Source organism: Amborella trichopoda, chromosome 11, assembly GCF_054954075.1.
Source record: "Amborella trichopoda isolate Santa Cruz 75 chromosome 11, AtrichopodaSantaCruz75HAP2 v2.0, whole genome shotgun sequence".
NCBI lineage: Eukaryota > Viridiplantae > Streptophyta > Magnoliopsida > Amborellales > Amborellaceae > Amborella > Amborella trichopoda.
In genome coordinates this window covers 44,569,617-44,596,087 of record NC_142346.1, presented here as the reverse complement: position 1 = coordinate 44,596,087, position 26,471 = coordinate 44,569,617, and the positions used below count along the sequence as shown (strand labels likewise).

The 26,471-nt window shown below is 38.3% G+C and overlaps 1 protein-coding gene across 1 annotated transcript; it reads left to right on the top strand.

Annotated features, from left to right (window-relative positions):
* The first annotated feature begins 1,658 nt into the window (after nucleotides 1–1,658).
* On the top strand, nucleotides 1,659–24,798 carry LBA1 (RNA helicase). The gene is made up of 29 exons (XM_006858452.4): nucleotides 1,659–2,460; nucleotides 10,057–10,308; nucleotides 10,398–10,568; nucleotides 10,796–10,846; nucleotides 11,021–11,113; nucleotides 11,592–11,687; nucleotides 11,985–12,035; nucleotides 12,125–12,243; nucleotides 12,962–13,070; nucleotides 14,125–14,247; nucleotides 14,358–14,429; nucleotides 14,811–14,882; nucleotides 14,975–15,041; nucleotides 15,597–15,739; nucleotides 15,825–15,896; nucleotides 16,046–16,174; nucleotides 16,465–16,620; nucleotides 16,843–16,956; nucleotides 17,087–17,185; nucleotides 17,266–17,343; nucleotides 18,562–18,696; nucleotides 18,810–18,884; nucleotides 19,063–19,180; nucleotides 19,843–20,222; nucleotides 20,414–20,476; nucleotides 20,648–20,719; nucleotides 23,433–23,564; nucleotides 23,786–23,905; nucleotides 24,087–24,798. Exons 1-29 carry the CDS (start codon nucleotides 1,987–1,989, stop codon nucleotides 24,207–24,209), a joined length of 3,759 nt encoding a protein of 1,252 aa, XP_006858514.1. The 5' UTR covers nucleotides 1,659–1,986; the 3' UTR covers nucleotides 24,210–24,798.
* Nucleotides 24,799–26,471: the final 1,673 nt, after the last annotated feature.

The window sequence follows — 26,471 nt, the reverse complement described above, 5'->3', positions numbered from 1 at the left end:
TATATTAATACATTTTTTAAGTCGAGATGATCAATTGAAGAATTTTCAACCATCAAAATAACATCTTTACGTCTTATCATGTACGCCTCAATTTTATAGAATGCATATAAAGTTCTATGTCATGTGTAAGGCGAAAGTTTTATAGGTTTGCAACCTTACATTATAGAAGTAAGATGGACTTCAGAAGACCAATAAAAAAGAGTTTTCTAGAGTTGGAAAACAATCAAATTGGTGATCTCAACATCGAGATGTATGGATATAAAAAAACAATTTTAAATCCTAAAAGTAACACATTTTGTAAGATGTTATCTGAACCATCTAATTTCAAGATTTTTAAGGGTTTATATATTTGTTTAATCTTAACTTTTTTGAATTTTTAAATTTTATAATTAGAATTGATCATAGGTTTTCAAGCCATCGCAAGGTTTTTGAAAGTTGAACTACGTCATGAGGAAAAATATTGAGGTGCACCTTGCAAGGATAGTATAAGGTGGCACTTTTTGCAAACCTTACCATTGATATAAACTTTTGAACATACATACTATGCTTCATCTGGAGCATTGTTTACTTCTACTCCCTCTGTCAGTTGACCTAAGGTTTTTTTCAATCTAAAATTTGGTAAACTAGAATCACTAGATGATTCTTCTCAAACAAAAAATAAATAAAAAAAATAAAATTGAAAATTGAGTTTTCTACACTTAGATCTCACCATCCGAAAACTAGATGGTTTCTATTGAATCTTGAGATGTTATTTTTTCAAGTGCTTAGAGGGCGCAATTAAGAATTTATTGGTGCAATTAGGATTTTTTTTAAAAAAGTTAATAGATTGTTAAAGAGGTTATATTACCAAAATTCGAGGTCCCAAAGCTAATCCTAGGTGGGATTTTATCTGAGGGAGTAATTACACAATGTGCTCCCTAGGGATTTTATCTTTTGGCTAAATTTTTGCCCAAAAAATATTTATAGTTTTAATTTAGGTCATAGTTTCTATGAGTCCTAGGACTCATATGTACATATGGTTCCCTCTTTAAAATCTATTTTTGATATGTATTTTTTACCTAACTTTTTGAGGTATATATATAAAAACTTAAAGGTGTGGTTTGTATAAGATTGCAACCTTAAACCATCCAATTAAGATGCACCTCTAATTTTTGTCTTTAATATAATTTTGATATAAAATTTTTTTAGGATGGCTTGAGAATCTATTTTCGTCTTTAGTTATAAGCTTTTAAACTTTAAAAATAGTTCAAATCAAGTAGATTTTAAAACATATTGAAAATCTTAAAAATGAACGGTCCAAATAATGTGTTACAAAATACACTATGTCGCAGACTCGATATATATATATATATATAGTTTTTAATATTCATACATTTCGATGTCGAGATGATCAATTAGAGGGTTTTCCAACATCCAAACAACTTTTATGGTGGAATTTTTAAGTACATTTTTTATTCTACATTTTAAAGTTGCAACCTTATATAAATTTTTTTCAAATTAAAAATTGATATTTGTTGAATAAAATATACGTAAAATTGAATTTTATTTTTTAAGAGGGACCAACAGCTCCTGTACTTACCCAAAACCGATGCACTATGCGACGGAGAATGCCACTGTAGATTTGCGTCCCCCGAACTTTTCCTTGAATTTAATGAGACTAAATCGGCAGAGACGGGCACGAAACGTTTTTGCTATAGATGCATATGTTAAACTCTGGTTGATAGTGTGGTTATCTCAACCCGCACATTTGCTCTCTCTCTCTCTAAAAATTCATCAGATTGCATCTCATGCAAAGCAGATATCTCCAAATCTCTCTCTCTCTCTAAACGCCAAAACCTAGAAAACCAGCCCCTTTTGGTTTCTACCCCTTCCATTGCCCACCACCTCCAAACGCTTCATCCTCCCCAAACAAACCCTAACTAGGACAAACCCCAGCGCTCCCTCAACCTCCATTAGAGAGAAAGCCCCAACTCAGAAAATCCCGAAATGGCAGCCCAAACCGTGGTCTCAAACATGTATGAGACCGCATCCCAACCCGACACCGGTGACGCCTACACCTTCCTTGAATTCAACACACAGGGGGATGATTTCGATTATCCCGACTTCAGAGAGGTGAACCAAGCTTCTTCTTCTTCATCCTCAATTAGGGTTTGGAACCCGGACACTTCTGTTGGCGAACCCACCATGGACCTACCAGGCGAGCCAGGTTCTGGCAAGGCTCGTACCACTGATGCCCTAGTTTCAGGAATGGCGGCTTTGAGCTTTGAGGAAGGGCCGGTGGGCGAGGATGATAATTTTGAATTTGGGAAGACCGGGGGTGACTTTGCCACCGAGCATGCTTGCAGGTACTGTGGAGTGTCGAACCCTGCATGTGTGGTCAGGTGCAACGTTGCGTCATGTAGGAAGTGGTTCTGCAATTCCAGGGGCAACACGTCAGGGTCGCATATTGTTAATCACCTGGTATGATATGTCCTAGGGTTTTGGGAAGGGTCATTTGATTTTGTAATTTTTGCTATCAAACCTAGTTTGTTATCTGTGTATGTGTGTGCATGCTCGCTTTTGTTTTTAGGGTTGTGCTTTGAAGTTGATGCTTTGGGCAGTCGGTGTATTTAAGGTTATGCCTTGAAGTTGATGCATTTAGGGTTATGCTATCAAAGATCACTGCTTTGTGTTGTTTGGCAGTCTTTTTGTTTGATCTGTATCTTTTTCTTGTGCTCTCTTTACATGCTAGTATTGTTCTGTTTTCTGTTGGTTAATAATCTATTTGATCCCCATCCTCTCTCTCTCTGATAAAAATGATAATTTTAGCTTATGCAGCATCATCATCATTTTAGCCTTTTCCCAATTAATTGGGGTCGGCTACATAAATCCTGGTTATCCTATTAAAGGCTATATATCCTCAGTGAGACCATAAGTCCCATATCTTTTCGAACTACTTCCAATATCCTTTTGGGCCTACCCTTCTACTTGAACTACCTCACAGCTCCTAACAGGTGCTGTTCTTGGTCGGCGCCGTCCAGCCCACTTAAGTCTACTCTTTCTCATGTTATCGCCTATTGGTGCCACGTCTAAATTCTCTCGAATAGCTTATGCAACATTTTGTCACATAGATCATGGTTATGCGTTATCCACAATCGGTTATGGTTAACCTTTTTGCTTCATAATTTTAGTGCTGCGCTCTCTGTACCTCTTTGAGAGAATCATGGTTAGGTGTTTTTTCACAGTCTTATTTAGTCTGTTCTCTCTCATTCTCTGTCTAGATATGCTGCTATCACAGGTGATCTGTTCTCTCTCATTCTCTGTCTAGATAGGCTGCTATCACAGGTGATGTTTATCTTTTGTGGGGCTCTGTATGCCTTTTCTAATCATTTGGTCAATGCCACTCTTACCAAAATACCCCACTCTTACCAAAATAGAGTGATTTCTCAACTCCCTAAGTGTTTCTCAAGGCACAGTCTAGAACCCATCCGAAGATTTTTCTAGAAATGCAATCCTTCCCTAGGGATCTTAGACATTAGTTTTGATTTTATGTGACTGAGGCAAAGCTAGACACCATCATTTCCCATTGGTAGTCATCTTGGTTGTGGGGTGCGTTGGTTTCAGACTCTCAAAGGAACTGTAAATGCTGAAAACAAATATCAAGCATTGGAGCTAGCAACAGTTCGGTAGTTTTCATGTGAAGAAGGACAACCTTTTTCGAGAAATAGCATTCCTGGAGAAGTCAATACCCTTTCCAACTAAGAAAGGTCTCACTGGATGGAGGCCAAATTAGAGTTCTTTGAAGTGTCTAAGCAAGAAGAACTGTACTGGGGCTAGCAGTTTAGGATCAAATGGTTCAAGGAGGGGTACGGGAAAACCTCCTTTTTCCAGATGATTTCTAGTTGTGGAAGAAGAACAAATGAGTTGTGGAAGAAGAACAAATGCTATACTCAGTGTTTCAAAAAGCACTAGGCGGCACCTAGGCGATCGCGGGGGGGGGGGGGGGGTCCAGGCCGCCCAGCGCCTAGGTGGGCGCCCATAATCTAGGCGGTCTAGTAAATTTTTTTATTTTTTTGGGTTTTTTTCTCTCAAAAATAACCTCTAATGGGTTTTAGTTTCATTTGAAACCTAAAACCCACAATTTTACACCCTTAGTATTAAAAAAATGACCCAAAAATGATAACGAGCGGCATTTTCGTCCTTGGGCGGGGCGCAGGCCCTGAGTGGCCCCCCAGGCGGCCGCCTAGGCAGGTTCCCGGGCGCCTGCGCCTAGGTGGGTGGCAGAGGATACCCGCCTAATTTGGCCGCTTAGGCCTGGGCGCACGCCCAGGCGTTGGGCTGTCCGCTTTTGGAAACACTGGCTGCACTTCAAATTTTGGACAGGGGCAAGACCCACTCCAACCTGAACCAAATCAATGGGGCCATAATCAAATTCTTTAAGAGAATTTATTCGCTGCCTGTAATCAACCCAGACCAAAGTCCCTACTCCTGCATTTCAAATCCTTTATCTTCAACCCAGGCTGCCTCCCTGGAAGTACCTTTCTTTGAACAGGAGATCAAGCGAGCAACAATAAATCTGGGCTAGGATAAGGCTCCTAGTAGCGGTGTTCAACCAAATTTGGGACTCCCTGGCCCCAGATATCATGGCCTTCTTTGTGAAGTTTTACCACTGTGGGGTCATTTCTGAGGGAATGTAGCATTGGTGACTAAGATCAACAGAGCAGTTGAAATGAAAGTCTTTTGGTTCATCAGCCTCTTAATTGGCATCTACGTGATACTTGTTGAAGTCCTGGCTATCTGACTTAGAAGGTTGCTACGTGCAGTTATTTCTCCTAACCACGGTGTATTCATAAAGGACTCCTAAATTTTGGACGATTCAGCAACTGTTTGTGATTGAAATGTACCGCAAACATCAAACAAGGAACCCAACTTTGGTACAGAAGCTGGATTTGGTGAAGGCTACGACTACATGGATTTGTGGGCCTCGACGAGGTGCTCCATTTGATGGTTTTGGGCCCAAATGGGGAAAATGGATCTCAGGCTGCATATCCTGGCCATCCTTCTCAGTCCCTCATCAATCCCCAAGGCTATTTCCAAGCCATTTGATATTTTTACCTAGTGGGACCCCTTTCTCCATTACTCTTCACAGTTGTTGCAGAGGTTTTCAGCAGGGGTAGTTCCTACTTGTATGACCAAAATATTTTGCAAGGTTTTCAATCATCAAGAGGAGTCCTTCCAAGTCACACATACAGTATGCCATTTATCATGGTCCTATGGTTATTCATCTGTTGTTCTCTTCGGGCCTGCAAGTAAACATGTCAATGGGATAGGAGTCGATAGCAAGTCAGTCTCACTAGCCAAAAGAATAGCGTGTGGAGTGGCCTCCTTGCCTAGTAAGTATATTTGATTCCCTTGTGTATTGGTAGGCTGAGGAAACACCAACGGGACAGGTTCATCCAAAGATTCAAGAGGTGCTGGGCTTCTTGGAAAGGTCCTCTCTTCTCTTTTAGGCGGAAGAGTTGCCCCAATCAGTTACATTCTCAGGCATCTCTTTCCATCTAGGTTTCCATCCATGCCAATGTCTATGGTAACACGTTTGAATGATTAATGAGGGAATTCCTACATCCATCGACGGTGGGTAACCAAAAATACCACCTTGTCAATTGGGCAACAGTTTGCAAATCTTAGTCCGAAAGGGTCTCAGGCATTAGATCTTTAGAGGACATGAAAAACACATTACTGGGTAAATGTTTGTGATGCTTAGCCCCCCAAGAGAAGCAACTATGGAGGATGGTGATCCAACACAAGTAAGGCTCAATGATTCAGGGTGGCTGCCAAAGGGTTTTACCCGAGTAGCGTGTGTCAGAGGTGTGGAAAGGGTTTTCTTCAGCTTACAACCTTTTCTCATGCAGAAGTTGATTGCTGCCCAAAACAGGAAACAAGGTGCGCTTTTGGAAAGACCTATGGCTGGGCAATGCTAGCCTTCTATTTCCAAGCCTGTTCCTTCTATCCATGGATCAGAACAGTAAGTTCTTGAACTTCTTGGAAAATTGTAGAAGGCAGATATGATCTCTCCTCTCATCTCTTCAAGCATTCTTCATCCCCGAGTCTGGTAAGGACAAGTTGCAGTGGTTTCCTTTTCACGTGGAATCTTCTCAGTGCCATCATTTTACCACAAAATAATGGGTTCACCCAACACAGTTGCTAGTAAGGTGTAGATCCGAGCTGCCCCTCCAAAAGTTTAAATTTCAGTTGGTTGTCCATTCACAAGAATATCTCATGGTCAGCCAACTAACAAAATGAGGCTTAATGACCCCAATAGATGCATGCTATGCAAAGAAAGTGAGAAAACTGCTGACCATATATATGTCTTCATTGCTCAATAGTTTGGCCCATTTGGAGTTGCTTGCTTATTCTGTTTGGATTGGATTGGATTGGGCTACTGCGGAATCCATTCAATGATTTTTGTTGCTTTCTTTCCCCCTCCTACTCCTTGGGAGGACTGTCGCTTTGGAGAGCGCCTCATTATAGAATCTCTGGCTCGATCACATTAGAAGAATTTTTGAAGGGAAAGAGAGAAAACTAGAAGTTGTTGTAAGTATAAAATCTTGTGTGCTTCAATGGGCAAGCTAGTGGAAAAGTTGATACTCCTCCTAGGATCCTCCAAGGTCAGGCTCTATCATGTTCAACTTCAATCATTCTTTTGGAATCCCTGCCCCTGCCAGTATTTGGGGGTTGAGGGGTTGGTATTTAAGGGGTTCAATGGTTCCTTGATTGTCTCCTTCTTGGGGTCATTGGTGTTACCACTTCGTTGAGTACCGAGCTTTGACCCTTCCATAAGGACTCGAGCTATTCAATCTTTTCACCCTTTTTTGGTGGGGGGGGGGGGGGGGGGGGGTTGGTGGGGTGTGTGTGTGTTCCCTTGGAGGTAGAGGGAGACTCCAGAAACATCATCAACTGGGTAACTGGTCATCACCCTTGGGTACCTGACCAGGTGTTTATGGAAACTTTCTAACTCAGTGAATCCATTATTCCATTGACATCTCCTTTTGGCGTGTGCCATGTGAACCAAATTCCACTGCAGGGTATCTTTAAAAACTGGGAGCATTAGCAAGGCTCTTGTCATTTATTGATCACAGCTTAGCCAAATGCTAAAGGCATCTTTTTTTTTGATCCTCTTGGCAATTTTTCTTCATTTCTCTGTCTAAAGGCCATTTTGTGAGGCATTCTGTTCTAGTTGGCTTGCAGTCCACGTGTGGTTGTTTTTCAATCTATAATATTAACTTTGTTTGAGCTCTCAAAAAGTACTGTCTGACTTATTCTTTGATCATTAAAACCAATATTCGAACTTTCCAGTTTTCCCCGTTTTCATTCCCCTCTGAGAGCTCATTTTAGGTTTTATTGGCCTGTCTATTGAGGGCTTTCATCTGTCAGCATCATAGCTACGTCTTGTTTTATAATCATTTGGGTTTGTTATAGCTCTCTCTCTCTCTCTCTCTCTCTCTCTATATGTGCTGCCTTTAGGTGCCATGCTTCCCAATATTTAGATTTGTTTTTATTTTTTTTTTGAGAGAAAGCTAACATTCCCAATATTTTGATTTGTTAATTAGGATGATATATCATCTTGGCTATTTGATGTTCATTGTTAATTTTATTTGCTCTCTTCCTCTCTGTTTTTCAATGATCTATGACCGCTGCAAACAGTTGTTCTACAATTCTCTCCCAGTCTGCTCTCCCCTTGTAGTCAACACTGTCCATTGAGTTGTTCCCTCACCATCTCTATCTTGATAAATTGCTCTGTCATCTGATGCATGTTCTCTTTATGCTGAACTAAATGAATTCCCTGTAAACTCTGTAAATATGTGAGTCATGTGCATTTAGAAGAGCCGGGCATGCTGATGTGCTAGACACTTGTGTAGACATGTAACACAGTAAATCTGTGTTGATGTGTACGGAATTTTTTTTAATTTTTTGGATTTGTACGCGTGGCGTCTGAACTGTGGAAATGCAAGTCTGCATATTGATGAAAGACATGCATGTTCATTTTATAAGACACACTTGCCTGCATTGTAAGACCCACAAGTTCATTTTGTAAGACATGCAAGGCTGCACAAGTTTTATGATTTTGACATGCATGTCTTTGGTTTGCGTCCACTTGCCTTTTCTAAATTTGATATTATTATCAAAAGTTAAAATTCAGTTTTATATATTCTATGTTTGTGGTGTACGACTTATATGCATGTGTCAGATTGGACTAGGCAAAATATATGGTGGCAGATCACCTAGGCCCACCCACAAAAAGTGGTGTGCCAAAGGTGGGTCCCACGACCATAAAACAATGGTCAATCCTTAGGGTTAAACCCTAGGCCATGCTTCCTTATATTTGGGAAATGAACATTTTGTGGAAAGAAGATTCAGAGAAGATTTAGGAAGGTTGAATGTTACTTGGTTGTTCGAGATAGGCCAAAATAAAGAGGTTCAACCTCTATATAAATATTATAAATGCATTTATGATACTTGTCCAAGAGTATATGGGTATGGTGTGGGAGAATTATGCAAGATTGAGGTTGATGCCTGAAGATGGAACAAATATCATGAACCCAAACCTTCATGATACTTGTTCCATCTTCAGGCATCAACCTCAATCTTGGATAATTCTCCCACACCATACCCATATACTCTTGGACTAAGTAACCTTTCCAGATCTCTCTCTGCCCATTCCAGCCATCTAAAACCAGTTTTAAGTTCAAATCCTTTTACCACCTGGCCTTCTGTTAGATTACTGCTCTTTTTCTGAGAACCCTTCTCTAAGTTATTGGTGACCTTCCTGGGATGGCAAAAACATTGTTCTAGAAGTATCAAAACCTTTTCTTTGAAGTCTGAGTTCCCCTGTTCATGTTTATATCTTTTTCTCATATTTGCCTCCCAAACCCTTATATTTTTCTCATATTTGCCTCCCAAACCCTTTGAAACAAGAGTCATAACCCTGAACCTACATTCTTCACCCTAAACCTCCATCTTCTAGCCTTATTATCCCTTGTGTCAGGGCAAGAGATTTGGCCCTACATCAATATAGTTTGGTGAGTTGGATTCTTTGAATCCAACTCAGACGGATTTTCATAACCATGTTCTTGTAATGTAGCCTGTAAAAGAATTTTTCCTCCTGCGGTGTTTCATAGGAAGATGTGGTTGAGGAGTTATGGTTTCTTCAGTTTCCACTTAGCCTTAGCAATAATCAGGCAAAGCAAAGAGCAAAAAGACCAAAGTAGAGTGAAAAGTTTCCTTGAGACAATGCGTATGTAAACTTTTTTGCCTTCTTCTTTAGCTTTTTGGAGATGGTCTATCTTTCAGGAAAAAAGAAGTTGGCTATTGAGGCTTATTTTTGGGGATGGTGAATTAGACTTAGCAGTTCTCTCTTTTTTTCTTTTGTCATGGTAATCGTCCTTTTGTTTTATTTTATTTTTTGACTGGTAACTGTTTTCTTGGTTTTCTTTGTGTTTTTTTCCCTGGTACTACACCATGTCATTTGAGACCAGGTTGTATTATCGTTCTTTTAGTTTTGTTCATCATAAGGAAAACATACATCATGGAAGTTTATCTTATGGGTCATTTTGGTTTAGGGAAGCAGAAGTTAGAGCAATGATGATGTTCTGCACCATTTAGTTTTGTTCAAGGTTTTGTCTATCATTTCTTAATGCAATACATGTGGGATAACTACACCATTTGGCAATAAAATTTTCTTGTATAGATATTGCGTGCAAATAAATCATGGTTCCCTATACAAGCTGTTCATTCTAAATTTTTTCACAGGTGGTTCCCAATATAGACAAACTTTATGTTTGTTAATATGATGAACCTGCCTTTAAAAATCAATGTCTTCTTATGTAGATTATAGAGTACAAGCCTCATATGCAAAAATCAATATGACTTCTATTGTAGTTTGTAAATTGTTGAAGCATATGTCTGCCAACATTATCTGCTGCAGGAATTGTCAATTTCTTGTATGCATATAATTTCTTTGGGATTTAAGCCACACTTAATGATTATCTGTGCTGTACTTCTTGGATCTTTTATCAGGTTCGGGCAAAACACAAAGAAGTTTGTCTTCACAAAGACAGCCCTTTGGGGGAGACCATCCTCGAATGCTATAATTGTGGCTGTCGTAATGTGTTTCTACTTGGATTTATATCTGCAAAGACAGAGAGTGTTGTGGTGCTTTTGTGCCGGGAGCCTTGTTTAAGTGTCAATGCACTTAAAGATATGAATTGGGACCTGAGTCAGTGGTGCCCCCTCATTGATGATAGATGTTTCCTTCAATGGCTTGTTAAGGTCTGATGTCCTATTTGCTCTTTTCTTGGTCATTTTTAGGGTCATTTGCCTAGGTGACTAAAGATATAGTTATTTGCATGTGACCTCAGATTCCATCAGAGCAAGAGCAATTGAGAGCGCGCCAAATTAGTGCCCAGCAAATCAATAAGGTTGAAGAGCTCTGGAAAACAAACCCTGATGCTTCTCTTGAAGATCTTGAGAAGCCTGGTGTGGACGATGAACCTCAGCCTGTGGTCCTCAAGTATGAAGATGCTTACCAGGTATTGATTACTTGAGCGGACTCATGTATTTCAAAGATTTGTTGGGGTTATGGTATATAAGGTGTCTATAATCTATTAAATTGACCTTTTAGTCTTTATTTACAAGCTTGAAGGTGTCTATAATCTTTTAAGTTGACCTTTTTGCCTTTGTTTACAAGCTTGAATAAATTCTTCCTTTCAGGGTTTCATACTTCATCTTCTGACATGTTTGATGTGGCTTTTTGTAGTATCAAAATGTATTTGCTCCCCTTGTGAAGTTAGAGGCAGATTATGATAAGGTACTAAAATTTTGGTTTTATCTTCCAATACGGCAGTGTTTGGTGGAACTGAAATTAATGCTATGCAACTTGATGCATCGAGAATGTCATACTGCCTTTTGTGGTGTGGCGATGTTATATTGCAGTGGTCGTCTATCTGGACCATCGAACTGATATGTATTCTTGTTGTTTCAGATGATGAAAGAGTCTCAAAGTAAAGATAATGTTACAATACGCTGGGATATTGGTCTAAACAAGAAACGCATTGCGTATTTCGTTTTTCCAAAGGTGGGTAGTTTTCCTCCTCATTGCTTGTTACTTAAGGTTCTTTGGTAGCTTGTTTGTTAGTTATAATTCTATATTCTTTTGGTAGTGTGTTGTGGTAATCTAGTTCAAGATTGCATCGATGATTGAAATGTGATGCCATGTCCAAAGCTTTGAGAGCAGGAGAACATATCATACACATCCTGCATATGGTGCACCATAGACAGTGAGGGCATCCGGTGTCTGTTTTGAGGATGGAAAATGGAGACGAACTATAGTTTTAGGTGAATGTTCACTGGGACTATGGTTCATCTCCAACTCCTGCCTTTCAGAAAAGATGGCGGGTGCCCCATCCATATGTCGTATACCATACAGAGGATGTGTATGACATACTTCCCCTCAAGAACATTGGTATGCCAAGATTGAAGCCATTGTTATTCTTACTACATGTAATTCTTTCTTTTCCATATTGATGTTCATTATTTTCATTTTGCTATTGTAGGAGGATAATGAATTACGCCTCGTCCCTGGTGATGAGTTGAGATTGCGCTATTCTGGGGATGCTGCTCATCCAGCATGGCAGTCTGTTGGTCATGTGGTATTTTCTCTTCTTATATGGAGGAGGCCTTTCAATAATATTTCTTATTCTTTCTATTTTGTTTACATATTAATTCATTTCATCTCAAGTATGTCTGTAATATAAGTGTCGCTGAGAGGTCCATTAACTACTTGTTAAACTTGAGTAATCCGTGTGGGTTCTTTCTTTCTTTTCATGAAACTGAAATTAATGTCATGCGACTTAATGCACTTTTATCTTTTTTTTTTAATTTATTTATAAGTGAGATCGGGGCACGTTGATCAGACAAATCATTAGTGATTAATTTTTTGCCTTCAGATAAAATTGACCGCACAGGAGGAGGTTGCGCTTGAGCTGCGAGCCAGCCAGGTAACAGTTCATGTTCGCTTTTCTGTGTTTTTGTTGCTTTGATGGTTCGATAAACTTTGAAATATGATTTCAATTTCCAATTTTTTCAGGGTGTTCCTGTAGATGTCAATCATGGTTTTAGTGTAGATTTTGTTTGGAAAAGTACCAGCTTTGATCGTATGCAAGGAGCAATGAAGACTTTTGCCGTTGATGAAACCAGTGTCAGCGGGTGGGTTTGTAATTATAAGATATTACTTTTCATGCTTTCGTTCTAAAGGTATAGATAATACTTGTTTGGTGACATTGTCTACTCTTTGATAAGTGAATCTGCTATATGAATTACTTTCACTCAATTTCATAAAAGAAATTGCTATATGAATAATAGCTAACATTCAAAGAGTGTGAAAAATTGGAATGCCTGCAATCTACGTTTTCAGAGTTTAGATAGAGTACTTTTTCTCTCGAGAGGAGTTACTTGATGAGTACTTCATTTTTCAAATTGTTACGTGTTCTACGAGGACAAATGTTCACTGACTAGACAGATTCTTACCTGATTATTACCAAGGGCCATTCAGATGGTATGGATTTTCTAGAGATGACAAATGTTTCTGCCTGGCAACATGTATATGTTGTGTTTGTGATGTCTCTGTACGGAACTTACAGATCATTACCATACCAATGATGCTAATTACTTCTGAATTGCAGCTTTTGAACAATTAATGTTTTGTATGTTGTAAATAAATTGTTGTCTTTTCATTGTGCTTGCTTTGGGATATGTGAGAAACCTAGATGCTTTCTTTGTTATGGATTTCAGATGAATGGTCCTGGTTCATTTTTTCCTTATCGAATTCATATGTTCCATTTCTGTCTGTTGCTTGGTTTTTGTAACGAGGATTTGAAGGTAATTTGTGGTACGTGAGTTTATAAGATTTTACCTTTTTTTGCAGCTACATATACCATCACTTGTTGGGCCATGAAGTTGAGGTTCAGGTGGTTCGTAATTCATTACCTCGTCGCTTTGGTGCGCCTGGTCTACCAGAGCTTAATGCATCTCAAGTATGTTTGATGATGCTAGTTTCGTTAATGGCCAGTCTAGCATATACTTTTTTGCAGTGTAATGCATTTTCTGTTATCTTTTCTGTTATAATATGCATTCTCTTATTGCATCATTGTATTATTGGCATGCTCTGGTTTCCCAACATTGTTTACTATGTGCACATTTCCAAATTTCTGAATTTAAGATATTTTTGTTGGCTCTAATATGCATTGAACTGTTATCATGTTGAACCTAATGGTATTCTGTTGGGGCATTTTGGGATTTTGTTACTTAGTTTTTTATTGATAAAGTTAACTGGATTTTGTTAATTTGAAGTTGATTAGACCTCTACCCACGTTTGTTTTACCTCTATGTGTGAATGTCTTGTTACCTTAGCGGTTGACTTCTGATTTGTTAGTTTTATTTTTCTAACTGATGCTTATCATGCTTTGTCAAAAGGGGGTGTGGTTTCTATAAGGCCGAGGCTCTAAACCATCAAAGTGGGGCGTGCCTTCAAATAGTGTCGAAAGATGTTTCAATATTGGAAATCTTTGTGATGGCCTGGAAATTTATTTTCATATCTAATTTTAAAATTTAAAGTTTAAAAAGTAGTGTAGATCGAGCAGATCAATGAACATTTGAAAATCGTGAAAATAGACGGTCCAAAAATGCATTCAAGATTCACTATTTCCAAGACTTGAAATCCATTTTTTGTCATGTCCGTACATCTTGAGATTGAGATGATCAATTTGAGGAATTTTGGGCATTGAAACAACCTCATCTAATGAATTTTTGAGGTGCGCCTTAATTTGATTGTTAGACCCTCACACCTATATAAACGTTTTCCTCATCAAAGTGATTTAAGTATTTTTTTGAAGTTTCCCTTGTATGTTCATATTTGTTATAATTATTGGGTTGCTGGGTTTTGTTGGTAATTTAAAAAATTTATAATCACCAAATGAACAAGCGCATGTTAATAAGGACTAAAGAATTAGAGAAAAATTTCAGCAACGCTCATTCTTCATGCCTTCATATTGTTTTCTCCTAATACTAACTGATCTGGTACATGTACAGGTTTTTGCAGTGAAGAGTGTTCTCCAAAAGCCGGTTAGTTTGATTCAGGGTCCGCCTGGTACAGGAAAGACTGTCACGTCTGCAGCTATAGTGTATCATATGGCAAAGCAAGGACAGGGACAGGTACTGCATGCCTTCATGTCCGACAATACGTAGGCCATGAGTAATTCAATTTGAAATTTGTGGGATATGACTTTCTTTACTAACATTTCTGGCATTTTGGAACATTTCAGGTCTTAGTTTGTGCTCCAAGTAATGTGGCTGTTGATCAGCTTGCAGAAAAGATAAGTGCCACCGGGTTAAAGGTAATGATTATTATTTTTAATATTTTACTTGGGACTATTGGCATCCTTTATGTTATTAATCTCCTATCCTCTCCATACCTTATTTGCATTTCTAACAGAGGTTTCTTTGGGTACTTCTATCTCTAAACGTTGGTTTCTTTTTCTCATTGTTTCTTTCTCAATGTGTGATGCCATGTAAATTGGGTTTTTGGTGCTAGTTCCTATTTTTGACATTCTCAAAGGCGCAGATGATCATTATTGCAAAATTTATGAGTCCATGGACACCCTGTGTTTTTTGTGTTCTTAAAAAATATGTGTGCTATTAATGCTTTTTGTAACAAGCATATTGGGTTTATACCTTTTTGAAGCTCTCATTAACCTTGCTGGCCATTGTTTTACCAGGTTGTCAGGCTCTGTGCTAAGTCAAGGGAAGCAGTGAGTTCCCCTGTCGAGCATTTGACACTGCACTATCAGGTTGGTTGGTTCGATGGAATTTTTCATAGCTGTCTTAAAACTTTCTTCAACTGTTAGGGCTTGTTTTGAAGGTTTTGCACTGATAACTGTAGGTCCGGCACCTTGATACATCAGAAAAAAGTGAACTTCACAAGCTCCAACAGCTGAAAGATGAACAAGGTATATTTTCCTTGTCTTTTTATTGGTGATTCAATGTCTTGTTTTTTGCAGTTTCAAAGAAATTGACCAAAATGATCACCTAGGAAAAAGGGAATTCTGGGGCTGTGTGTGTGTTCGTGTGCATGTGTGCGTGTCCATGTGTGTGTGCGTGGGCGTATGTGTGTGTGTGTTCTTTTGTCCTGAGACTTGGTAATGCAGCGACATGGGTTCTACAATTCTTAACATTGATAGATTGGGTGCTGCATCCTTTGCATGCCTAGAAAATCCACTCTTGTTCCAAGTGTTTATTATTGTATATCAGCAGTCATACTTTCCTTGATTGTCACTGCCCAATTTGTAATTACTGTCTTACTTCTGGTCTTTCCTGTTGATGGTTAAAAGATGGTTACGATTTGCATTAATATTATATTTATCATGCGAATCATTTTTCCTGATTTGGAATGACTAATAAACCCATGCAAGACATGCTACATGAATTATATCTCTCTCTCTCTTACTACTTGTAATGTATGTATTCATTTGTTTATGTGTGTGATGAACATGGACTGTTCACAGGTGAGCTTTCAAGCGGTGATGAGAAGAAGTACAAGGCTCTGAAAAGGGCAACTGAAAGGGAGATTTCTCAGAGTGCTGATGTCATTTGTTGCACTTGTGTTGGTGCTGGTGATCCTCGTCTGGCGAATTTTAGATTCAGACAGGTTGAGACTTGTCCATAACTTTAAGTTAGGAACCTTTGTCTCTTCAGCTAGTTCATTGAATCGACAACTCTTCTTTATTATGCAGGTCCTTATTGATGAGTCCACCCAGGCAACTGAGCCGGAATGTCTCATTCCTTTGGTTCTCGGAGTGAAGCAGGTAGATTCTATGGAACCTAGCATTAATTAATTTCTTAAAAGTAAAATCTGATGAACTTAACCTGAATCAAGAAAGAAGAGAAGAAAGAAATTGAGATGTTCCCATCTGGTGGTTTTCCTGAGCAGTGTAGGATTTTCTTTTGATGACAGGTTGTCCTTGTTGGGGACCACTGCCAACTTGGTCCAGTCATTATGTGTAAGAAAGCGGCTCGAGCTGGTCTTGCCCAATCTCTCTTTGAGCGTCTTGTCCTTCTTGGAGTGAAGCCCTTTAGGTTGCAGGTGAGATTTATGGGGGATATTTCTTAGCATAAGTTCATGTATTTTTAATACTGCATGTTTCATTGATTATATTCCCCCATCTTGTTACCTCATGGATGTGGTCACTTAATATGTTTTCATATGTGCATCCTCTTTCTTCTCATCATTGATAAGATGCCTGTTTGTTCTAATATCAGAGCATCTAAGGTTTGATGGTCATTTTAATATCTAGTTATGGTAAATGTTTCTTGTTATCATCCACCTTCTGAACTGAGACAATATATCAATGTTTTCCATGTGTTTGACTACAGGTTCAATATCGTATGCACCCTTCCCTCTCAGAATTTCCTTCGAACAGCTTTTATGAAGGCACACTGCAGAATGGAGTGACCATCAATGAGAGGCAATCATCTGGGATAGATTTTCCTTGGCCAGTTCCAAACCGTCCCATGTTCTTCTATGTCCAGGTGTGCATTGAACTAAAATGGGTGGAGCTAGTTTTTTTGGATTATTAACAGTAACTTAATGAATAGAATAGAATATGTGAAATGGGTTGTGAGTACTGAGTACTGACTGGTAAAAAAAAGGGTGTGCTTGTTTCGGGCCTATTACATCATTTAAAACCTAATTATAGTATAATTCATTGTTTGTGTTTTTGTCTCATTTGATAAATGCTGTACTTTGTGTAGATGGGACAAGAAGAGATAAGTGCAAGTGGCACATCCTATTTAAATAGAACAGAGGCTGCCAATGTGGAAAAAATAGTTAGCACTTTCTTGAAGTGTGGTGTCACTCCTAATCAGGTACGGTTCTCAATTGGTGTTTCTAGTTTGGTAGAAGTTTCTGTTCTATGTTTTCACTATCAAGTGCTATGGTTTTTGCACTTTAGTTAATGCTCCTCTTTTTGATATGTACTCCTCTATGGTCATACAGATTGGTGTTATCACACCATACGAAGGACAACGTGCTTATATTGTGAATTATATGTCAAGAAATGGGGCTCTTAGACAGCAGCTTTATAAAGAAATTGAGGTCATAGTTTTTATCTTCATTGGCACTAAATTGAGTTGCCGCTTGTTGTGCAAGTATGCCAACGAATGCATTTTGTGCAGGTTGCTAGTGTTGATTCCTTCCAGGGAAGGGAGAAAGATTATATTATTTTGTCTTGTGTGAGGAGTAATGAGCATCAGGTATTTTTGTTTAATTCTTATTATGGTAATTCAAGTGTTAGAAGCTTCTCTGGAAATTTGGATGGAACTTTACAAGTCTGGTGTTGGAACTTTAGTTGGTCTTATATGAGAATTTTATCCAGTTTCCTAAGTTGGTTGCTGTCAAGATTTGGTTTGGATGGTCGCTATTGTCTATGATATTTGAATGTCAAGGGCCTATTGACCTTTGGACGTCTATGAAAGGAAGTATGTGTATAATGAAATAATTTGTTTTTAAGCTATAAGAAACACTCATAAATCATAATAGATGTCCAAATAATCCATTTTGAGCACTATATAGAATTTTATCTTAGGTAATGTATATGTGATATTTGTGTTTATCTATCAGAAAGATATTTGCTGTTTGACGAGTGTTAAAAATAGGAATTGTATATGTGATATTTGTGTTTATGTATCAGAAAGATATATGCTGTTTGACGGGTATTAAAAATAGGGGTATTCCCTACTTAGTAAGTAAACAAGGAACTTAATTTTCATTAGGAATTTAACTGAATCATTGCTTTTGAGTGTGAAATGCCATGAGATTTTTGTAAGTGATTGAAAACAAACTTGGGCTTAGAGCCAATGGAGCCTGAGCCTGATTGAGCCAGTTTGCTTAGCTTGGTCTGTGAAAGTTACACATAGTAACCTTGGGAACCGGTGAAACTTCACTTGTTCTTGAGGTTTTTCAATGGGACATGGCAGTGTGCAGGGTCCTAATGACTCGGGCGAGTAAGAGCCCCAGTCTGGACTTTCTCGACTGAGCCATGTTTTATTCACTGACCTGAAAAGTACTTTTATTGTGTCTTTTAGTTGTTTACCTATTCCCTGCTTAGCAGAATAAGTCATGATGGTTTTCTGTGGACTTCTAGGATTCAAATTGTCTCCTTGTCAATTGGGATGGGTGATCAAATTAGACTTACAATATGTCGGCAACCAAATTTGGCTCTTCTTTTTCTTCTGGTAGTTTATATTTCGTCTAATTGAACTGCCTAGGTTATAAAATTTGGACATGGGTTTTGCATATGGATTATTTGTGTTTGGCTGCGGTATATTTTACTTTCACTGCGGTATATTTTGCTTTCATGTCTTTAGGACATTAGATGGAGTTCAGAGCTCCTCATTGTATTAACAAGTTATTTTTATATGGCTCGAATTTCTTATGGTCATGTGTGCTAACTGATGCAAATGTATGTTTAGGGCATTGGATTTCTGAATGATCCACGTAGGCTAAATGTTGCACTAACTCGTGCTCGCTATGGTATTGTCATTCTTGGGAATCCCAAAGTTTTAAGCAAACAACCGCTTTGGAACAGCTTATTGACACATTACAAGGTAAACTTCACTTCAATTTTTTTTGTGGAAAACTATTGACTTGTTTCTCTTTGGAGTCTGTGATTCTTCATTATCATTTTTGTTCATATTTTGATTTTACGATTCTGTGACAGGAGCATGAATGCTTGGTAGAAGGTCCTCTGAATAACTTGAAACAAAGTATGGTTCAGTTTCAAAAGCCAAAAAAGGTAGTCTACTGAAATAAATTATTGTTTTTGTCTTGTGTTGCCTCTTGCTATTTTTCGAGTGACAGATATGAGGACTACAGGACATGGTTATAGATGCATTACATGATTGCTATGTTGAAAATTGCTATCTGATTTTCTACTGTTTCAAACTCAATGTCTGTTGTTTTTCGTGAAACAGATCTACAGTGACCGCAGACTTTTCTTTACCAGTGGAGCCCCAGTTGTCCCTGGTGACAACTTTGGGTCTGTTGGGACCTCAAGCCCCAATGCTGATAAAAGAGGCGGCCGTGCTAAGGGTATGCCTCTGTTAATATTCTTTATCTGTTTGAATCAATGAATCAAGTGGAACTTTGGGCTCTATGTATTATCTGTTTGTCCCTTTTTTGTAACTCCCTCAAATACTGCTTTTACTTTCGTAAATTGTATTATGCATTTGCGGAAATTATTTAGTGGTTCTCTTTAAGTTTGAGACATGTTCTGTTCATTAAATTGGATCAAATTGGATTTTCTTCACGACAGTTTCAAGTTCGGTCCTTAACTATTCCTCGCATTACATATTCTTAGTTTCATTGCTGGCGAACTACAATGTAATGCCAAGGGTTCCAATCCCACAGCATACTGGCCCAAAAACAAAAAGAAAAAATAGAAAAAGAAAAAAAAGTCGGTTTCCAAAAGATGGAAGCTCTCTGATGCCCCTGCTGATCTTGTTTCCTGCATCCTAGTGTCAAGCATTATGTGTTGAATGCTGCCCCAGGATATAGAATTGTCATGTACTGCTAGGGCTTTATTTTTCTGCTTTATATTGTTCTTATTTTCATGGCAGAAGAAATACATGAACTGACTTTAATGGGGTATTCAAAAAAGACTGCTTTATTGGTTTATTCACAGGCATAAGAAAATTTCTTCATGAATAATTATTGGTATATTCACCGATGTTCTCACTCTCTCTCTCTTGCAGTTCATTCTTATATGCCATTTGGGCCACCGAATGGCAACCACAAACCTGTTGTCCACCCTGCAGGCTTTCCTGTGCCTCGAATTCCTCTCCCACCATTCCCTGGTGGACCCCACACTCAGCCATATGCCATTCCGACTCGTGGGGCTGTGCATGGTCCTATTGGTGCTGTTCCTCAGGTTCCTCAGGCTGGGAGCAGAGGCTTTGGTGCAGGTCGTGGCAATGCTGGTGGCCCTATTGGTGGCCACCTTCCTCATCAGCAGGCTTCTCAACAACCATTGGGAACCATCAGTTCGGCTTTCAATTTCCCTACTGGTTTGGACAATCCTAACAGTCAACCATCTGTTGGTGGCCCCCTTTCTCAAACTGGAATTATGAGTCAGGTTTATTATTTTGTTTTGTTGTTTGTTTTTTGTTTTTTGTTTTTTGTTTTTTGTTTTTTTTTTTTTTTTTTTTTTTTTTTTGCGGGGTAGGGGGGGCTCATCATTTACTTATTGAAAAATAAAACTGGACTTATTGGAAAAGGAAACGAAAAACTTTTGGGTCTCATTACACTTATTCATGTTTTTCACAGATGCCAGTACAAGGATTGAGCCAGAATTTCCGTGAGGGATTTTCACTTGGTGGGATGTCTCAGGTACTTTCGAAGTGATCCATTTTGTAGTGTTACTTCATGGTAATATACAATATGATCCAATGGACTATGCAGAATTTTTAGTCTGATGTGGTCATTGCACTTCATTTCTTAGGTTCTTTCTGGTTGTGAATGTGATTGATGATATACTTACCCGTGCTTTTCTATGATTAGGATTTTCTTGGTGATGACTTCAAGAGCCAGGGATCACACGTTGCATACAATGTTGCAGATTTCTCCACTCAGGTGAAAGTCCCAATTATTAGTCTCCTATGATGTCTTTTTGCATTTCGTTATTTTAAATATGCTAATGTAATGTGTGATTGATTGAGTCAAGAGAAAGTTGCTTTCCATTCAATAATGAAATTGCATGAAAAATTACAAGTGATGGAAAATTCATTATTATTTTTCCTTCTTGGGGTGTCGCTTGGCTGTGAGAATTATGATTTGATTAAGCTTGCTCTATAGTTTTGCTGTCTGTGAAATCATTTTAAGATCTTGCTTGCAGATGATGTCACCACCCTTTTCTTTCCTCCTTTCGATTTTCAGCTAGTTCTTGAAGTCTGTGAATGGGTTCATTGGACCCTAGATACTTCCATATCTATTCTGAGAAAGTGTGTGAAGATAGTTTTATATTAAACTAGATGATTGCTCTCGCTATGCGATAGTAAATATTTCTGGATTCATTCAGATGGTTGTGGAGAACTCTATAACTTCCTAAAACCTTATAGAAGTCTGCTTTTCTTTCAAGCTCTATTGGGAGATTCCTACAGCATTCTATTTTTATGGGTATGTAGAAGCCAGTCCCTTGAGAATTATATGAGGAACAAATGGGGTTTATCGGCAGACCTCATTATAATTATCTGGTTTCACTAGTGCTTTCACTCCAAAACAATATCCATTGATTCTCCCCATAAACTGCTTGTATGGTGAGGGGCTGAATGCTACAGTCTGCTTCCTTGCATCAAATTTGAATGGGATCTGACAGATGCCCCACTCCTCAAATTTTAATAGATTTGTGTTACGTCCAGGAACCACACAACGATTTTGGTTGGCATTCCAAAAGTGTGTTGTTTAGTTCTCCCAATCGGAGCCATTGATTTCTGTCTGTCGATGTGTCTTAGGTTGGAAGATTATGCAGTACTCATCTTTAAAGTTAAAATGTTTCTTAACACCATTGCCTTATAAATCTAGGTTCCATATCACACTGTTTTGTCGTTTACCTTAACACCATATCCTTTATAACATGTTTGGCATGTTCTTAATTATGAAATTTTCTGAAACTGTTCCAGGTGTGCTGGCCTACAGAGCTTATTTTTCTGTTTTAAGATATTTGTACTTTGAGAATGTTTTTTCCTCCCAAAACAAATGCTGCTCCCTTGGTGGTAATTCCCAAGCCATTTGCAGCAAAATTTGTCCATCCAGCTCTTGGTCCTGTAGTTGGACTCGGGGTTGTTCATAAATTATATGTTGGTTGTACTTAGAAGCTCCATTTCCTTGAATTTTGCCAATTCTTTCCCTTATACTAAATTTTATGATATGAGTTTGGTTGTTATTGCATTCGTTGTAGTCCTTATTACATGTGATGATGTTTGATATGGTGCCTCACTCCATGGTTAACTTTTCAATTTATTTGGCGCATTAGCTTGGGTGGCAACCGTGTCGACATGCCTTGGAGCTACGCTGAGTCTACCGAGTCATGGTGACCAAGCTGTCTTTTGAGATTCAGCTGTATCTCACCAAATCTACAGTGATCAGGACCTTGACATGTTCTGATCTTTGAGAACTCTAATATATAGTGTTTGATTAGTTCCCCTAAGGATTTCAGTGTCATCCCACCTTCACTGGAGCGTTGCACACGCGTGTAGCATTTATCAACGTTGATACATCCAAATAATTTCTCTAATCTAATAAGATGTTACATTCTCCTTCCAATATGTATAAGTGCATTTCATGGTGTGGATTGTTATGTACAAATACTGCAAATATATTCTTTATTAAAATGTGACAAATATAAATCTAAGTACAACACCATGAATTTGTTTAATAAGAATCAGGCAGACTTATTCATTTAGATGTGGGATGTAGTATGGGCATTAGTAAGGAGAGGGCATCACTATTCACTACTGGTCAAAAAAAAAGATTGGGCTTATTATCAATTCTTTTATTTTTGATTGGCAGTAATTTCATGAAGAGAAAAAGATATATAAAGAAGTTATCTTGGAGAAAAAAGCTAATTAAAGGTTACATATGATAGCCTTGCAAGTTGATCCCAATCCTGTTTGCTTCCAACTTGCGAAATTACCTATAAACACATTTTACTACCTACGAGCATGGTAGTTGTCTACTTCAAAGATTTGCAATAGTTCTTTTTTTTTACTCGGGCAAAAGTTTTCGCATGCTGAGGGATAGTTGCTTGTTCCTTTGTCTTTTGGTAAAGTTATGAGGCTCTATATCTACAATTGCTTTTTTGGGGCTCCTGTTATTATTCCCTTTGTCATTGTATGTGCACTACTTAGAAGGGACATCATCACATACACAACCTGTATATCTGATATGACACGTATTTTGATATCTACCATCCATTTTGAATGTTGGACCTTGGAGATCAACCCTGCAGGGTTGAATGTCATCAGAAAGCATGGTTTTTTTTTTTCGAAACTGTTGAACTGTTCTATTTATAAAGAAGGGGAGTACATGGAGGAAGTAGATAACACCCACCAGACGGGGGTGTTCTAGAAAGTATGGTTAATGTCTACAGAATGGTTTATGTTTACCATCCATCACTGAGAAGGGATGGATGATGCCCTGGCGGTATACTATATACCATAAGCAAGCTTTATGGCACACTTCCTCTTAAAAGGATAGTCTCACTGTAAAAGCCCCAATCCAATTTTTGAGTTTAGCGACATCGGTATTGATTCTTCTGTTGTGGTTTGTGGTGCTATTCTATGTACAGGCTTCTCAAAGTGGCTATGGAATGGAGTACGTCACCCAAGGAACACAAGCTGGTTTCCCGGGGAGTTTTATGAATCAGAACTCTCAAGCTGGATACTCCCATTTGGGAACTGGAAGTGATTTCATATCTCAGGTTTGTTAGAATCTCTCACTTTTTGCGGTGTTAGAAATGCGCTCTCACTCTCTCTCTTCACACGTTTTCCAACTGTAACTCATTTATTGGTTTTTTGTACTCTCTCTCTCAAAAGTGCATGCTCCCACCTTATAATCTCTCTCATATCCTCTCGCTTCCTCTGGTTTTTTTGGGATTTTTGTTATTTTGTTGGTTGAATATATGTTACAACTTATTTGCAGGACTACATGCCTCATGGGACTCAAGGCCTCTTCACTCAAGTGGGCTTCAATGACCCATCACAAGACGATTCTTCACAGACGCATTTTGGCATGGCTGGTCCAGGTCCCCTCCAGTCACAGGTCTTTTCTCCATGTCTTACCAAAACTATTGTTATTTGTTTTGCCGGTCACATGTCACCTTGTAATGGTATCTTTTACTTGTGGCGGATTATTAATCTCTCTGTCTCTAATTTATATATACATTTTTCTAATCATAGGATTCTACATTCAGGACATGAATGAGATTTTCTTTTTTTTGCAGGGGGTGATGAATCCTCTATATTCTCAGCCTTTCACACAGTACAACACCCAGCCATTAAACATGCAGGCCCCTCAGCAACAGAACCAGAGCACTCAAAACCAGAAGCTCCACTATAATGGTTGATGTGTCAAGCCGAGGGCATTAACACGAGAAAGGGTTATACTCCATTTCTGCATCTGAACTGTGCTGGCATTGTTTCTCTATCACAATAGCTCACATTCATGTGCGGGGGTATGGAATGATAATTGTTTTGCAGCCTTAAGGGCAATTGGTGGGCAGGGCAGGCCCTGGTCTCAAGAACGCAAGCATGGACGGAACAGCTAAGATCCTGGTTAAAGGATGATGACCCCCATTTTTACCTCTGCTTCTTTCGAGTTCTCATATTCGTTTCGAGATGATTAATAGACATCCGAGACAAGAAGAGCATGTAAAAGATGTGGAAGTTGGTGCAGTGAGGAGGAAGCCTACCCAACAATTATAGCATACCCCAAGTAGGACTACCGTGGTGTACAGTTTCCTCTGTCTCATGTGAGGACACTTTGGGATGTAAAGATGTAAGTGGGTCTCTGTCTTTTCTGCTGGTCCCCTTACTTTAAAAAGTCTATTTTTGTGAAAGATGGCTGTTTGCTGCTCTTGTGAGTTGTGACCACTAACTTATATACGCAAAGTATCAACTTGTTTGGAATGGAGGTGTGTTTGAAATTGCCACTAAGAGTTGACATTTTTTTTATTTTTATTTTTTGTGAATTTTATAAAAACTCTGGCAGCTTCGAATGATAATTGTCTGGAATTATCATTCTACGTGTCTTACTTTTCTTAGTGAGTTGGTCACTAAGAAAAAAGTATTGAAGCAGACTTCTTGATTAGAAAGTATCTTCTACCCTATATATTTTTCCATGCCGTCTCTTTTCAAACTTCTATTGAGCTAATAATGTAGCATTCCTTTACAACATCTTGGGTACTCTTAGCTTAAATTGTTGTGATACGTTGCGGAAATGTGTCATGGGAAAGTCTTTGATTTTTCTAGCTATTGGGTCTCTTACAATTTGCGTGCACTTCCCCAACAATCTGATGTGAATCCACTCAGGCTGTCGGTTGAGGACTGTCATTCTCGGCTTGAAGCTTGCCTCAATTTTCTTACACGAGTTTAAGAAGATGAACACACACTACACTATTCCTTGTTGACATCAATGGGTGGGGATGTACTAATGCACTGTAGGGAACCCATTTGCTAGCATTGCCTTTGAATAATAGGCAATCTACAAGCAATCTAATAATTTAAGGGAAATCTATCAAAAAATGCCTTAGATATTGGTTTATCAAACATTTTTTTTCCTGTATTTTGATTAAGTTCAAAATGCACATCAAATTACACATGATTTTGACTTGGAATAGAAGTAAAAGTGAAAAATGCTAAATAATTGAAAGGTGAAATGTAAAAATCCTATGCCAGAGTACCTTTGGGAACCCCAATTTGGGGGGACCAAGTTCCTCGCACCAAAAGGCAAAGAGGGAAAAAAACGAACATTATATGCATCCTATTTGTATGTGCTATAAAAAAGATAATGCCCTAATATTGAACTTACCTAGTTTTCAGATGGTCTGATCTAGGTGTTTAGAAACTAGAAATTCAATTTTTTCTTCTTTGAAAATACTCATCTAGAGATTTTATACTGGGTACCAAATTTTGAGAACGAAAAATATACTCTCAAGCACGTCTTTTCCGTGAGCAAGTGCATGGTGCTAAATTTAGAGCACTTTACGAGTGTTCCAATTTGTGCACTCGTTTTAGTCTGCTAAAAAAGGTTGATCAGGAGCTCAATAAACCTCTTACTTTTGGCACAATAAGGTTGCAATCAACCCCATCCATTAGATCTCTGATGGCTAAAGATAGATCGCAAAACTTCAAAAAACAAAAATAAAAAAAATTATCGAACAAGCAAGGTCAATAGCACACTTCTGGTCATTTGATTTTTTGATAGGTAAGGGCGATTTTGATTTTGTCTAAAAAATGCATGATTTCTTACAAAAAAAAGCACAAGACTTCTAAAAGTACCAATTTCTATGCATGCAAACGAATATCTTGATTTTTAACTTCCCCTGTTGGAACCTATAACTAAGGAAGCTTTAAGGAACATGTTTTGATAGGGCTGCATCCCTATCAAAATAAGTAAAATTCCAAGGTTCTTGTAAATAAAATAAAATAATAATACAACAAAATTTCTTTTTCTTATCAAAAAAAAAAAATTTATTGTAAAAAATATAAAGTTCTTTTGAAAAAAAAGAAGAAAGAAGTTATACAAGTATTTCTTATTCGTTTTTAAACGAGTCAATGAATTGTTACGCAAATTCAATCAATGGCATAAGTGTAACCAAGATTTTTAA